The 17,216-nt window shown below is 34.0% G+C and overlaps 1 protein-coding gene across 1 annotated transcript in view; it reads left to right on the top strand.

Annotated features, from left to right (window-relative positions):
* LOC111057907 overlaps positions 1-17,216 on the top strand; it is a 191,564-nt gene that overhangs the window by 76,310 nt on the left and 98,038 nt on the right. Inside the window, exon 2 of the mRNA XM_039432792.1 lies at positions 7,612-7,964. Within this exon, the coding sequence (XP_039288726.1) occupies positions 7,613-7,964 (352 nt within the window). The 5' untranslated portion in view covers position 7,612. The remainder of the gene's footprint in view (positions 1-7,611; positions 7,965-17,216) is intronic.

The following is a 17,216-nucleotide window of genomic DNA, read 5'->3' as shown; positions in this document are numbered from 1 at the left end:
TATTGACATCCACTCACCATCAAATAACAGTAAAAAGTTTGTAAAAGTCAAAGTGATCGTTTACCTTAATGTGAAAACAAACGGTCAGTGAACAAGTCAATAGTCAATAATCGTATACTTCGGGAAATCCCATAAACGATTATTTTAGTATCGATCACGTTATCGTAGGAAAAGACTTCAATTCAATAGTGTTTCAATTATCGAGCTTCATGACATCGATTCATGCATATACCATGAGTAAACGTCTCCTAAAGCAGGTAAGATATCTTAAATGCATGAATCCTCTCATTTTTGTTGTAGGACGAGTCAAGGAAGTTATGCCAAGGAATCTATGAATTTGATTTTTCACTTCGAAAATAGTTTGTACTCGGATGGAGAGAAATCAAATTCGAAATTTTTTAACACTTCAATCACAAAGACCCGAGAAGAAACTCTGAAAGATACAAAATCGTGAAACCTTGCAGCGAAACAATATAATTGAGCACTCATAATTATTGTGATTATGACGATGAACATGATTGTTCTGATTATTGGCTCGTTAATGTATCGTAAATTGATTGTTCTACTGTGAAGCATATGCAATTCATAATTCTGCTAGGAGAATGTAATACTTTGAATACAATATTATGAATATGAAAAACATTTATTTACAATATGCAGGATTTTGAGCATCAGATGATATACAAGTAAATAAATATGCAACTATTGTTGGGGAGTTCCACTTTTATATCGTACAGTATACGAAGATTCATATTGTACTGTTTGAAATACTGATGAAATGATCTCTGTCTAATGTACAATCAAAATGATTGTCTTGAAACAATGTTTGAGATGTAATTTGAGATATTCTTAACATCACTATTACTATATGTTGAAACTTTTCCTCCATATGTGAGTAGTAGGGTCATCATTGGAATGATTTAAAGAGTATCAAAAAAGTGAACATTGAGTTATTCCTATATCTTGAATTTGAATAGAATATCAAGAGTCGGAATTGAAGTCTATTTTCACACTCAGGAGTACCTTTAAATGTGTTTTATTCTGTGACTCTCCAACTGAAAACTACGGTTTTGATGAGAAGTCCCTGGAAATAATCTCCCTGTGATCAAGCATGGAATAAATAGGCATCTTCTGCAAAATCATTCAACATGGTAGGATGAGAATGAATGAAGGTGAATCGAAACCAGGTGAAAGCAGATAACAGGTGTGAAACCATTAATCAGTGCAGGCTTAACATCTCAAGGTGAGAGTTAGGGCTCTCTTCTCACTCTCTCCTCCCTCTCTCTCTATCTCTCTCACTCTCTCTATCTATCTATCTCTCTTCCATCTCTATTCATCACTTTGTTCATCTCATCACTGTCTTTCTCTCTCTTTTATCACACGAACCAAAAGATTAAGAGATAACAGAGAAGCTGCTGGGTCCCTAGCGGTCTCCTCCCCTCCACTATTCCTCCTCCTGAATAAAATAAGAAAAAAAGAAGGGAAGAAGAGGGGGGAAGAGATTTTTCTTCTCATCTGATTGGTTCAAAAGAGGAGAGACAAACATCATACACGTGTTAGGTACTTTTTTTTCACCAATCCTCTAATAATGATAACCACAGAGCATTCCGAAAACAAACACCTGCTATGAGTTAGTTGCAGGGATTGCCTGGAGAATTTATAAATATGGACATTAGAGAATGATGACCATGAAGAAGTGAGAAGCAGCCTGCACACAGGGACAATTAGCGCCAACTAAGCGATCACCAGCTGTCGTGAGAAGCCATAATTTATTTTAATGTAGTGTACATTTGAGTTCCTGATTTTTCCAAAATTTCGCGTTCTCCTAGCAGCTACAAGCCGGTACTAATGTTTCTGTGTGGAGCTTTTGTGAGCTGGTTTTGGGGGTATTTTGGGGCTTGTAAAACTTTAAATCAATGCGTTACTGGAGTAAGTGATTGGCGTTATGGAGGAAAATGATCTTCAAAGTATGACATGAAATATTGGAAACTGTTTCATCGATTTACAATATCGATTTTCATTTTTGAAGCCCTATCCCACCTTAATACTTGAATATACTGTACCTGAAGTTTGATAAAACTTTCAACTTTTGACATTGTTTGAATAGCATCAATTTTATGAGAACTGAGGACAGTTTTGGGGTATTCATTTTTCCTGTGAAGCTGTTGAGAGTATTCAAGAGTATTAACCCCTATTTGTATTTATGGGTTACTATTACCCCTATTATATTAACCCCTATTTTAAGATTCTATGATGAATTCAAACATTTTTGTAAAACGAAATTCGAAAAGCGCAATTATTGTAGATATTCTTTGACAACCAACTACTAACTACTAGGAACCACTGTCAACTCCTTCAACCACTGGAAGTTGAACGTTATTGACAACTTACTTAAATCGCTGTACATCGTACAATAATATATTATTGTACAGCGATTTGAGATTTGAGAGTTGGTTACTATTACAGATCAATAACCATATAATGGGGTTTAGTGACATTACATGCCACATCCTAGCGAAGTATAAAAATTCACATAATATTGATAAAGAGCTATTCATATTGCACTGTGGTTGATGGTTAATAGATTAGTCAAATTGATCAAAAATAATGAGAGTTGATAGTAATGTAGCTTTTCATCTCAGCCAACCTATATAGAGAGTGTGGTAATCTAATGTTATCACATTACTTCTAATTCGATTGAGTACCTGGTGGCTGGTGGCTGGACTTCCTGTAAAGTCATTGATCGTGAATGCATCATGTATTCATCTTGAAAACATGAACGAATCGACAAAAAGCCATTGAATAGATGTTCATTCCACTGTATAAGTTTTGATAACAGAATATCAGAAGAATATTTATTCTTGAAAGGTTTTTAATGAACTCCGGTGTATAATCTGTTCATTTTTTTACATTGGTCAATTTGATACCGTGATAGACATATTGATATTGTTTATTAGAACAAAGTGAAGTTGTTTCAACTTCGTTTTTGATAGAAATTGAATTATAAATTTTTATTTACACTATTCTCCAGTTTACTAGATAGTGGAACAATCTAAACTCTGCTATATTTTTCAATGAATAAATATGTTTGTTGTAGTTTAAGGTTGTTTTATTTGGATAGAGTCTTACAGTGTCTGCATTCAAGCATGATGGAAAGACGATATAATAAAGAAAATCTTATATCTGAGTGGAATCTGAGATTCAAATTATGATTCTCTTACAATATTGTCAAATATCCAGTACAATGATATAACTGTAATGGAATTCGAATTGAATCACCTTCTGGATTGTGTTGAACTCACTTGAGTGTCAATCAAAATCTGAATGACAATAGAAGATTAATTTCCATTCAATCATTTATTAGTTCAAATAGTAAAGATATAATAAATATTTTATAAATCTCATGAATGTCATTGAACAATAAAAACCAAACAGGAACAAATAATTGGAGTGGCAAAAGCTTTAATGAGAAGCAAATAATTCACTTGGTTGGATGGTTTTTCAGAGAAACTGCAGTATAAAGCTCAAGCTGGAGCCATCACAAATCAAAGCGATGTAGCCTATACGAAGTTGAAAAAAACTATGAGCAGACGCCTTCTTTATCACATCGGATATATACTTGACGGTTTGAGATATGGAATAATACAAAAGTTTCCTAGAAAATGTGAGCCCTCATGACGGTGGAAATGATTGTGTCACGTCTCATATGAGGAATTGGATTCAATAAAATTGGTTTCTCGATTTGCAAGCAATGTCCTACTAGTTTTTGTCGATTCAGCATCATCGAGCAGACTCGCTTTCATGATACAGAGTTCCTATTCTAGCTGAGGTATCTTACCGATCTATCACAACTTGTTCAATGGATTCATCATTGTCACAGAATAGGCTGAATAAGTCAAGTTTTTGAATGAGAGAGAACGTAATTTGAGATTATTAGGCATTCGTGTTTTGATTTTTAATGAATGAAGTTTCAAGTTTATACGGTTAATAGTACCTAATCAACTCATAACGTTATCACTCCCAACATCATCACGTTAGTACCTACTCCCGAAAAAGTACTCTCCCTCATTCGTGATTATAGACTTTAGTCAATATAATATATTTTATCAATTCTATTCAGTTTAAAAGCACGATGGATGAATATTACTACCAATCATTAAACGGATATTGCTTCGAACAGATCACATGAAACTACTTTAAAGTCTTCAATTACTATTGAGAATTACTTTTTCAAGCATACTTTTTACATTTTCGAAGATCATGGTAATTTATTATAAGGCATTTCTTATTCGAAGGAATCATATGGAAACTTTCTTTCAAAAAGTGTGATTTGGGATATATAGGTTAATAAAAGTAAATAATAACTGATTTCAAAATCAATTCTAATGGTTTGCTTATTCACTAAGTTGACTAATTGACTCACTATTTCACTTAGTTGAAAAGAAATTAAAATTACACTTGAAAGTTATTTGTCATGATAAGATCGGATTGGTAACATGAGGAAGTAATATAGTGAATTTTGATTCCAATACAATCATTCTAACAATTTAAAGATACAACAACGGAGATAAACAACCTGAATCCCAATGCTCAACTCCTGAGAAATAACTGAACAATATATAAATCATACCTTTCAAGTGTTTGTATGTGTTCAAATAATATATCGTACAATACAAATGAGATTGAATGGATGTCCATTGAAACAAAAACACAATCAAACACACTTCAAGAATCCCTTGCAAACACCATGAGTAGAGTTCAAGTATAACAATCGAACGGAGAATCCATTCATGAAACGCAACTCTACGCGCAAATGGTGGCGCTTGTACTACGCTCATTCATTAAACAACGTCAATACTGCTAATTGGATATTATACGGCTTATTAGTTAATTAGGCAAACTGAACTTATCATTGTCACTAATCAAATGGAACGTGTGTGTTTGAGCGAGTGTTCGAGACCAAGTCTCTGGCATGGTTTGTTAGTTTATTTGAAATAATATATTAGTGAAACTATGATCTGAAAATCGAAATTTTCTTGAGACCAAGTAAGATCAAGACAAGGTATGAATCATTTCATAAATATATTACTCGAGCATTGATGGTCTCCTCATACTATACAATAGGAATAATTTATCCACTCAAAACATAGCATTTGGTCTTGAAGTCATGGAAAAGGCTTATCCATCAAGTATTTTGTGAGCTAATCATGGCTAACACGAATTCCAACCTAACAACCCCAATTTAAACCTATCCCCAAACCCTCGCCTTTCCCTTACCGGTAATACAGAAGAACTGAGTCAATTTTTTCTGGATTCATCGAAAAGTTCGAAATTCATCGAAAAGTTCATCGAAATTCAAACAAATAGCTGTCACACTTTGAAAACATCAAGAAAATCTTTAAAAGTCTGTGTGATCCAGCCGTATTCCCACCTCTTAGACTATTTCATTGAATTGTCGAATTCTAAAAGCCGTAGAGATATACAGTAATATGAATGAATTATAAGATTGATCTGATGTCACTGTGATCAAACACAAAATCTTCACAACAAATATACTGTATCAATTTAGAAGTTGATTCAATTTAACAATGATAATCTCTGGGAAGTAAACAAGTAGATAGTGGATTACTCGTTATTCTAAAGTCAGCAGAGAATATACGAGTGAACTGTATATTTGCCAGCCATCTCATCAGAAAACACTGATACCGAGTCTGTAAGCTATCACCAATGGAAATTGACGTGGATTTATGTAGTATTCATATTTATATTCAGCTTCATTCATGGATTCAAACAAACATGACTGATATCAAATGAATGGTCAATATCATGTTGACATCCACCAATCAACATGTGTCATAATATTTCACATACAAAACATATAACTACCGATACATGGACATATTTCGTGTTGACGAATAATATTGTGTGATATTCTGGCCATAGAACATGTATATTCATGTATATGTAATCACACAATAAAAATTGAAAATACAATAGAAAAAATTGTGTTATATATGGATATATAATCCCAAATTTATATTATAGATATATCTTAAGCAAAGGGACGAGATTAGAATCGTAGTTACCGTGGCGATATTATTCATAGATATACATAGACTGATTTTTGGAGGTGGAGATTACTAAAATATAGTGATACTTCACACAATACTCACAAATCTACACCTCATCCAACTTCATGCAGCTCTGATTGAAGGTTTGTATGTTAATCTGTATGATTATAATGTTTTGTTTGGATGTTTGAATTTAGCGAGAAAGATTAAGCTTTTATATTTGAGCTTTCCTTACATATTTAGAGAAGGATTCATGTTGTTTTGAAAGCAGGCTTATCATTGTTCGGACATTTTCAACGTTTTATTGTGGTTTATCAGCACAAACTGTCATGAATTATGGTGCGTTTTCATCATGCTTATATCGTGAATGATAACAGGTTGAAAAAGAGTTGAATAAACAAGATACCAATCATGGGATGAATATTATACTACTTCAGAAGGAAGGTATCAAATTCAACAAACATGATTACATGATATAGATATGTATTATTTTCTTCATGGAAATGTGCAATCACAGATTTCTAGATTTGGCTGGTTGTACAATGTAGTAGACAACAAACTAGGAGTTACAAACTGGATCAGCGGGGTGTGATAAAATAATGACAGTGGGGGTTCTTGAAATGGTCTTGTAGGGAGGGGTTCGTAACACAAGAACATCAGCTCAGCTAATACAACTAACACGTTCCACAGACCACAATACCCACACAAAAACCATAAAACATGAAATAATTTATCAATAGCCCAACAAAAAAAGTTTATTCAACAAAATCAGACACAATAATATACAATACGAGATATTTTCACTCATGAAACAACTGAATTTGTAAGTCAACTCGAATCGAAATAATCGAAAATAATTATTCACCTGAAAATAGGGTCGTCTGGAAATTACTTATCGATGAATCTCATCAATACATTGATGAGACCTGGCAATACATTGTCACTTGTGATAAAGAATCAATAAAGAAGCTCTTTGAAATGTTCTATATTGATACTGATCAATGGAACGCTTATTCGATATGATGAAATTGCGTAATTGAAAGTAACGTAATTTAACAAAATAAAACAAACCCCAACTGACATTTTTCCAAATGAAATAAATTTAACTGTCATTTACACAGAGACTATGTAAGAAAAAATTCTCTCAATATACGAGTTTCAAGTTGAATTGTTTTGTTTTTTCTCCACATATCCTATCTATATTCTCACTTTATTTTTTACCTACTGTATTCGTTTACTATGACTTAAAGTGAGTAAATATTATATCTGATCATTTCTATGATCTCTGGACTTACATCCGTTGGACCATGATAGAGAAATTCATTATGGTGTAGATGAATATGAAATACTAAATCGCATTATTCATGTTTGTTTGAACGTGGTCGTTGTCGATGCTTTGTAGAATGTTCTTTGTCAATAGTCAAATTTCTATTTAAATTTCAGATTAAACTGCATCTGTTAACCTTGTACATGTAGCCTTCATGATTCCTACTCAAACAGTGCAATTGAAACTGAATGCATTCTTTGCTTTTGTTGCTAGGATGGGTCATCTACTCCACTATCGACTACAACTAGTACTGGCGCTGTTACTGGCGCCAATGCAACTGTGCTGGGCTGCTACTGGCTCGTCTTCTGACAACCAGCTGCCATCGGATGCCGAACTACTGTCCACTTGGGGCAAGCCGGAGGGGCAGTTGGCCAGCAAGGGCCAGCCCGAGGAGATCAGCCCGCTGGCTGGACTGGCTTCGGATGAGGAGAGTTTCAATCGGCTGATGGTGCTCGCTGGCTCGCACATGCACCCCGGCTACTATCACTCGGGGGCCGCGAGTCAGGGTCAAGTTGTGGGGCCCGCCCCTGGGGGCACTTTCCATTTCGTGTCGTCCACTTTCCCAGGTAGGTCACTTTAGTAAATAACTTTAGTCATAAAAGTATGATATCACTCACTCACTCATGCACTCATTGACTGCATGATGGCAATTCACTGCATGAATTCTCATAATGGCGAAGCCTCCTTTAAGATCCACATTATAAAGTCAGTAGTCTAGGAGTGATAGGGAAGTTTACTTGCCATCACCGCCTTCCATATGAATCACTAATTGCAGAAGGGGAACATGTCCAATTTTACTAATTTTACAGGACAAGCAAAAAACTTCTTCATAGAAACTAAAAAGTAAAATAATATTATTTAATGTTTTATGTGACAATGTGTAGCTACATTGTACTTGGTATTTTGTTAACTTTGATTGAGTCATTCCAGTAGCTATTTACTGATATTTATGGTTGATTCTTGATTTGATTCTAGATAATGATTGATTTGAACTGGAATAGATTCCACTTATAAAAAATTATATATCTTTCTATTATTTTTCAATAGTAAGTGTTCACAATTGAGGTCAAAAATTTCGGTAATGAAATAATATATCTTATCATAGCCTATAAACAAATTGAAAAAGGACAAAAATTTCGGTAATAAAATATATATCTCATCATAGCCTATAAACAAATTGGAAAAGGACAAAGATATCACATTTGTCCAATGACATACAGATATAATCTAATTTTAATCAGATGCTTACTCCACAACGTGAATCTCACTGGAGAAAGTGAATGCTTAGTGATGAATATATCGAGAATATCCCAGGTTTGAAGAATAGTTCTTTCTTCTCCAAGCATCAGATACGAGCACCTCCAGAAGCTAGCATTAAACAGTTTGAGAGTGAGAAACCGTTGGCAATATTATAATTTGTTCAATCCTTCTGTGTAGGTTTTGTAATCTTCATATCATATATTTGAACAATCCTTCTGGGTAAGTTTGGTAATGGTAATACAGTTCTATAATATGTTTGAAATATCATGATGAGCTATGTAGTGTTATATGGATATACTACTTCATGTTTGAAATATGGTCAGTTAGTAAGTTGAGTAGATTTGAAGGTCCGGCTGCGTCCCAGTTATGCACTCCAATAGTATTTCTTCAAAAGCAAAGCTGTCACTCAATTTCATTCAAGTGATGTGAGCCGGATTGCACTCATGCCCTATAGTTCTACACAGAACTCAAACTGAACCACTTGAGTAAGCACAAATAATTAATATAATCCCGAAGGAAGTCGATTACAGTTAGAAGAGTTTTAGTATTCAAAATTCACTTTCTCATGCTTCCCTAGTTTCGACCATAACTTGAGTCATTTTCAAGTTGAAATGACAAGTTTTATATTGTTTCTATCAATTTGTACAAAAGTAGCCCATATTATTAAAGTGTTTTAGGTTTATTCATGCAATATTTAATTGTTCATTCTCGTTTTTTTATATTTTGTTAAGCTAGAAATTTTTTTTCAATAGTTTAATAATGAATTTTCATAATTAAGATGAAATATTATGTTAATAAATTATTAATAGTACATTGTTGAAAGACGACCTGGCAACAGAGCAAAGCGAGAAAGAGATGGCGCTATCGGCTCTGTTGAATGGTGGACAAGGATAGCAATACCATTGCTAATCAAACACTGCCATTATAACGTGGACCTCACTATAATATAGTGTCTCATACTGTGTTTTTCTTACACTCTCTTGTTAACTCTCACCCCAACAAAACAGTAATAATAGATAGTAGCCGACAGTAAACGGCTTGAGTTAACAAAATATCGGCTTGAAATTTGCAACATAAACGACCTATACCATGATATTCCTTCTTAATATGCTATCTTTCCTCTATGATTATACTGAATCACCAGAGTACTCAAGTATTAGATTTATTATTGAATCATGAAAAATACATTTTCTTAATAAATAAAATATATTTAGAATTTATCCATATCAACAAGATTAAGCAATTTTCATATCAGAACAATGTACTTGATAGACTTATTCAAGAGTCATTTCCTCTGACTTTATAACTTGAATCTCACTTTTTTAGGTAATACTTTCTCTTCAAGATTCAAGAATATTGTAACATAGCCTTTTGCTTCTAATCAATATTCTTTTGTCAAGTGATTTAGTATTCTTCATTATTGAATCAGGCAGTTCTTTCTCTTCAAGATTTAAGAATAATGGCAACAAAACCTCTGGCTTCTGTTCAATATTCCACTGTCGAGTGATTTAGTATTTTATATGATTGAATCAGGAAGTTGACGTTTGACAAAATTGTCTGTAATAGTGACATCCACTTTAAAGTGTCAGTATTCCTTAAATATTATGACGTCATTATGATTCTCATTCAACCAATGCCAAAAGTTTGAAGTGAACTTGACTATAATGTTGACAATAAGCTGATGGTTCCAACTTGTCTTGTTGTTTGATGACGCTTGTAATCAGGAAACTGATCTCTTCTATTCTCTCGCTCTATTTTTTCTTCTCTCTTTTCTCTCTCATGCTCTCACTGTATCACACACACTCTCTCTGCCACTGTATCTCTCTCACTGCCCCATCTCTATCTCTCACACTTTCTTGTTTTCAACGAGCCCAAGTTGATTGAATTTCAATTGAACGAAGTCATTGTCCTCATCTTTCATGCATTGTCTCATTAATAAAAGTATAGCAAAGCATTGACAAGTTTTAAGGGTCTGAATTTCTCAATAATGAAATAATTGTCTAGTTTTTATGCATGTTCTATTTTCAAATAGCAGGTAACTCGTGCTCCGCAAGGGTCTAATAAAAAATTGGCAAAATGAAAACTTGACTAACTAAAATCTTTGAAGAATTTAAAATAACCATCCGCGGTAAATTGAGAATCTATAAGTAAGATTTCAAGTTAGTCAGTTGAGTAGTTGAGACGAGATGATGCGTCATTCGTGAATTTCCTATCCTGTACTTGTAAGAGCTCATTCTTTCCTATATTATATTATAGATAAATTAAACCGACTATATGACTTGGTGATTTTTTTATGAAATCGTATGTACCATGAGTTAATTAAAATTTGAACATTAATTCTGAAAAATCTAGAAGGAGAATTGAAATTTCGGCTTCCAGGTGCACGAGATTGATATTTTTAGAATCTATGTTCAAAGTTTGGAGATCTAAATCATTCCCGTTTTTCCGGTATGCAAGTTGACATGTTTTGATACGAACAAACGAACAAACGAACACACGAACAAACGAACACACGAACAAACGAACAAACACAACCCTACTCTCTCTTATTATATAGAAGAAGAAGATACTACTTCATGTTTGAAATCTGGTCAGTTAGTAAGTTGAGTAGATTTGAAGGTCCGGCTGCGTCCTAGTTATGCACTCCAATAGTATTACTTCAAAAGCAAAGCTGTCACTCAATTTGATTCAAGTGATGTGAGCCGGATTGCACTCATGCCATATAGTTCTACACAGAACTCAAACTGAACCACTCAGAGTAAGCACTAGGAACATCACTTGAAACTACACCAGCTCAAATTTTCATTATATGAATCTGCGTTTCTACTCTCAAGTTTCCTCACATCAATCCTCTATCGTTTTGACGTCGAGGTTTGCCTGGACCAACTTGTTCTTGTAGAATCGTAATATTAATAATTCCATGCAAACTCCCTGAGAGGTGCTCTTAATTTCCTTGTCGATGAACCTTCGAAATATTATCTGCTTACGTCTTATAGAATAGAACAATATATTATTCATAATAATAATACTAATTCCTTAGCCAGAAACTCTTTCCATGGATCTCATGAAGAGATACATAATATACTCGATGTCTCACTAAGTTTCCTCATATCAAATTTTTTCACTTAGTTGCGTTGTGATACAGACCTTTTGCTTGCAGCTTACAATATATTGTATTGAATTTGGAGCAAATGAAAATGGAATCCATACTTTTCCAAAAAACTCGTTTTGATAATAATTCGAGTAATTAAAAATCCATTCTCTCAATATTGATCATATTCGAATCATCAATAATCAGTGTGAAAAATTATGATTGAGTTTGTTACCATACTTGGGCCCGGTTGCACAAACGCCTATTGAATTTGACCATGATTGAATTCCGAAAGAACCAACCAGGAAGATTTTTTTAAGAAGGCTTTTCCGATTGGTTTTCGTGGCATTTGATAATGATTGAAAGTTATCCAGGGATGCCCACCTCCCCCCTTCAAAGCCAAAGCGCGCAAGAACTTCTGAATATCCCAACTTCCAGTATGAAACTCACCTCCCTCCATCATAGCGAAAAAAATCGTTATATTTGTTAGTTTTTGAGTGAAAATTGGACTTGAAGTGAAAAATGGAAACATATCCTCATTCTTTTTCGGAATTTCAGTTCATCAAAATTTGGTAGAATGACAGTTTTGGACCATGTCTGTTGACTTCCCCCGATCATATTATTGTATAATAATTGTACAGAGTGAGGCAGAGCCAATTGACGGTTTTGTAAGGGTTATAAGTAATGAGCCGTTCAACTTGAGAAAATTCTTCAATGGGTTCAATTCAGTTTGAAATATAGTTTCTATTATTATTTTTTTGGAAATTAAATGGCGGCCATAAGCAGCAATACACTGCATGATGTAACGTATTTTTGGAATTTTAGAACGCATTTTGGCACACTGTGATTGGTAAGGCTCTTCTCTGATTCTCTCCTTCAGTTCTTCCAAGGTGTATGGGCGATCTTTGGATACCTTTTTTTTGAGATAGAAAAAAATATGCTTAAATCGGGTGAACGTGCTGGCCATAGTCCTTTGAGAATGGCAACATCACTGTCAATGTCATCTCCCAGCGTTATGTGACAATGCTACACGTTTCTGCGCCCCAAATTGGAAGAGCTTGCTGAGGAACATGATTTGGGAGAAATATGGGTTAGCAGAATGAAGCTACAGCCCACACAGGGCGCATTTTAATGAATTTGTTGAGACAAATGTTACCAGGACGGCTTATCTCACTAAGGGCCGTTTGCACAGTATAGATAGCTAAACTCGATTAAGTTAATCGATTTTAAAATAATCTGAAACTTTAAACTTGAATCGGTTTTCTCAGTGCATTCACTAATCCAGTTTAAGTTAAACGTTAAGTTAAGTTGGTTATAGAATGTTATCGTTTTTAATATCTGAAAGGCTAATTTTACAGGAAATTTGTTATTTGTTTACTCACAAACCATCAGTAAATTGAGGTTATACAGCTATACAATTTCGTTAATCAAAATCCACAGAGCTGAAAGCTGTACGGTAACAAAAGAGAAAAGCTATCAAGAAATTCTTCAAAAAATGCAATATTACTATTGGATACAAACTTATATTTAGTTAGTTTATATTTAAATCTACTACTGTCTTCCTCAATTATTAGAAATCTCTCAAAAGCAAAATATCTCAGTTATGTGTTATTAAAAACATGTTTTCTAATGAAAGACCATTGTTAAAAATTGTCCTATTTTCTATCAAGTGGTTTATTTTATCAAATACTAAATTGACAGTTGATTTACTCAAGCAAAACCGTTGAACAAATTCTTTATCATCCCAGAAGTTTGAATGTTTCATTTTTTGCCCGATTTTTCTCAGTTTCAAAATTTCTCCACAGTCTCTTTATCAATCGAACAAAAAACTTCTATCAATTCCTAGCGATTTTAGATAGGTCACCCTTATAACGGAATTAGCAGGTGCATGGAGCTTAATTTATCTTATTGATAGCTTATCAGAACAACCAAACATCAATCGTTTCCCCAACTTATTAGCAATTAATTTTCATGAAATCCTATTCTTCAATATCAATTTATATCCGTTCTCAAAATAAAAAAGATAGGAATACAAAATACAGGGATCATGGAGACAAATTTACTTCTTTGTTAGTATCACGACTTGCTCAGCTTTCATCTCATATCATTGTCCCTTTCATTCCCCCTCTCCTTTGTTACCAGTAGAAATCGATCCTTCGTTTTTGTGTATCCTAGCTGACAAAGAGTGTCCTGTAGCCATTTTGGCATTGATTGCAAACGCGTCACTTAATGCTTCCTTCGCCACTTCCTTAAAACTCATCGCATTAATGCCCTGGCCTAGCCTCTTCCTCCTCCTCCGTCTCTTCATTCTCCTCTTTCTCCTCCTCCTGCTTCTCTTCATTCTCCTTTTCCTCCTCCTCTTCATTCTCCTTTTCCTCCTCCTCTTCATTCTCTTTTTCCACCTCCTTCTTATTCTTCCTCATTCTCCTCCACCACCACCTCCTCCACTTCTTCATTCTCCTCTTCCTCCTCCTACTCTTAATTCTCCCCTTGCCCCTCCTCCACCACCTCCAACCTCTTCTTCTTCTTCTTCTCCGTTTCAACTTCCTCCTCCTGGATCCCCTTTTACTTGCCCCTCTCACTCACTTAGCCAAGCAAAACACATTATCTCGGAGTCGGTAACTGTTAGATAGAGAAAGTGAATAAAAATAAAGTGAAATGTTTTTGTTCAATTCAAGGGAGAGTATGAGATTGATTGATTGATTGATTGAGTACTCTATTTATGTAGATTACAATATATACTGGCTTATACACTTATATACAAAATTATTAACAATACAGCAAAATTATAGATGAATTTACATAATATAGACTAGGAAAATAACTATTGAACTGTATATGATATGAAAAAGCAATTTGTAATATAATAACTATAGATAATAATCATATTGTTATGCATCTACATAAATTGGCGGAGCTTTGGACATATCAATGTCCATTCTTTGGGAAGAATATTAAAAATATCCTCCCCACTAACTCTCTACCAAAACGTTAATTTCGTTATTTAAACTAAGGATTTATTTATTAATGGAAATATTGTAAAAGTTTTAATCAATATGAATATTGAGGAGAAAAAAAACAGAAAATTGATAGAGTAAAATAATTATATAGGTAGATAAGATCAAATAATTGATTAATAAAATGAAGTAGGCTGAAAGTAGATCAGGGTTATCAAATTTCAGTAATATACAGCAGTATGCAGTGGATAATTGAAATAACATGAGTTTATATAATATATATATATATATACAATTCGTTCTATAACATGGTTTAAAGGTTTATATTGGTGGAATGGGTGAGGGATGGTTGTCATGTGATCGTTCTAGGGCCGGACAGTTTCAGTCATTTGTTCCAAAATATGTTTTTTTAAAGTCAGATTGAAGCTCGCTCGGCTCTCGATAGACCTGATAGAAACAGGAAGTGTATTCCATGCACGACAGGCACTGACTAAGAAGGATTTTGTGAAAATAGAAGGATTTTGTGAAAATAGTAGTTCGATGATTGGGTATCCTTAAAGTACTTTCTCCGGTTCTAGTATGTGAAGCATCTATCCTCCTACCTTCAGAGACAAATTTGAAATCATCTTTAAAATAGTTCGGATTACCGTGTTTCAAGATATCTCTAACAAGCTTGACTATTCGAAAAAGCCTCTGATCGGGAAGCTTCAATGTTGAACTAGCAATGTGGGCTGGGGTGATATGATCATGGCGTTGGAGAGAGTAGACGAAACGTAGACAATAATTTTGGCAACGCTGTAGTTTATCATTCAGAGTGACTTGCATATCGTTAAGAACAGAATTACAATACATTAAATGTGGGAAGATGAGTGATTGAACCAATAATAATTTAATGTTTCTAGGGAGGATATCGTGCATTTTCTTCAATGCATGCATGGCTGAGAATACCTTTTTACAAGTTTTGTTCACTTGTTCTGACCAGTCAAGAGTATTATTCATAATAATGCCTAAATTTTAACTGAGCTACAGTAAGGAATGTCATTACCGTCTACACTAATTTTGTGAATCGATTCAAGGTCAATAGTGTTTATAAGACGAGAATATCCAATTATAATGGGTTGTGTTTTGATGGGATTAAGCTTAAGGCCATTTTTCTTTGTCCATTCCACTATCGAATTGATATCCTGATTCATTATTCCAACTGTTTCATTAATTTTTGTTATGGGACAGCTTAAATATCCTGCTTCTCTTCATTCTCCTTTTCCTCCTCCTCTTCATTCTCCTTTTCCTCCTCCTCTTCATTCTCTTTTTCCACCTCCTTCTTATTCTTCCTCATTCTCCTCCACCACCACCTCCTCCACTTCTTCATTCTCCTCTTCCTCCTCCTACTCTTAATTCTCCCCTTGCCCCTCCTCCACCACCTCCAACCTCTTCTTCTTCTTCTTCTCCGTTTCAACTTCCTCCTCCTGGATCCCCTTTTACTTGCCCCTCTCACTCACTTAGCCAAGCAAAACACATTATCTCGGAGTCGGTAACTGTTAGATAGAGAAAGTGAATAAAATAAAGTGAAATGTTTTTGTTCAATTCAAGGGAGAGTATGAGATTGATTGATTGATTGATTGAGTACTCTATTTATGTAGATTACAATATATACTGGCTTATACACTTATATACAAAATTATTAACAATACAGCAAAATTATAGATGAATTTACATAATATAGACTAGGAAAATAACTATTGAACTGTATATGATATGAAAAAGCAATTTGTAATATAATAACTATAGATAATAATCATATTGTTATGCATCTACATAAATTGGCGGAGCTTTGGACATATCAATGTCCATTCTTTGGGAAGAATATTAAAAATATCCTCCCCACTAACTCTCTACCAAAACGTTAATTTCGTTATTTAAACTAAGGATTTATTTATTAATGGAAATATTGTAAAAGTTTTAATCAATATGAATATTGAGGAGAAAAAAAACAGAAAATTGATAGAGTAAAATAATTATATAGGTAGATAAGATCAAATAATTGATTAATAAAATGAAGTAGGCTGAAAGTAGATCAGGGTTATCAAATTTCAGTAATATACAGCAGTATGCAGTGGATAATTGAAATAACATGAGTTTATATAATATATATATATATATACAATTCGTTCTATAACATGGTTTAAAGGTTTATATTGGTGGAATGGGTGAGGGATGGTTGTCATGTGATCGTTCTAGGGCCGGACAGTTTCAGTCATTTGTTCCAAAATATGTTTTTTTAAAGTCAGATTGAAGCTCGCTCGGCTCTCGATAGACCTGATAGAAACAGGAAGTGTATTCCATGCACGACAGGCACTGACTAAGAAGGATTTTGTGAAAATAGAAGGATTTTGTGAAAATAGTAGTTCGATGATTGGGTATCCTTAAAGTACTTTCTCCGGTTCTAGTATGTGAAGCATCTATCCTCCTACCTTCAGAGACAAATTTGAAATCATCTTTAAAATAGTTCG

Source organism: Nilaparvata lugens, chromosome 7 (genome assembly GCF_014356525.2).
Source record: "Nilaparvata lugens isolate BPH chromosome 7, ASM1435652v1, whole genome shotgun sequence".
In the NCBI taxonomy this organism is placed as follows: Eukaryota; Metazoa; Arthropoda; class Insecta; order Hemiptera; family Delphacidae; genus Nilaparvata; species Nilaparvata lugens.
Note: the sequence above shows the minus strand (reverse complement) of the source record. Positions and strands in the feature narration are given on the sequence as shown.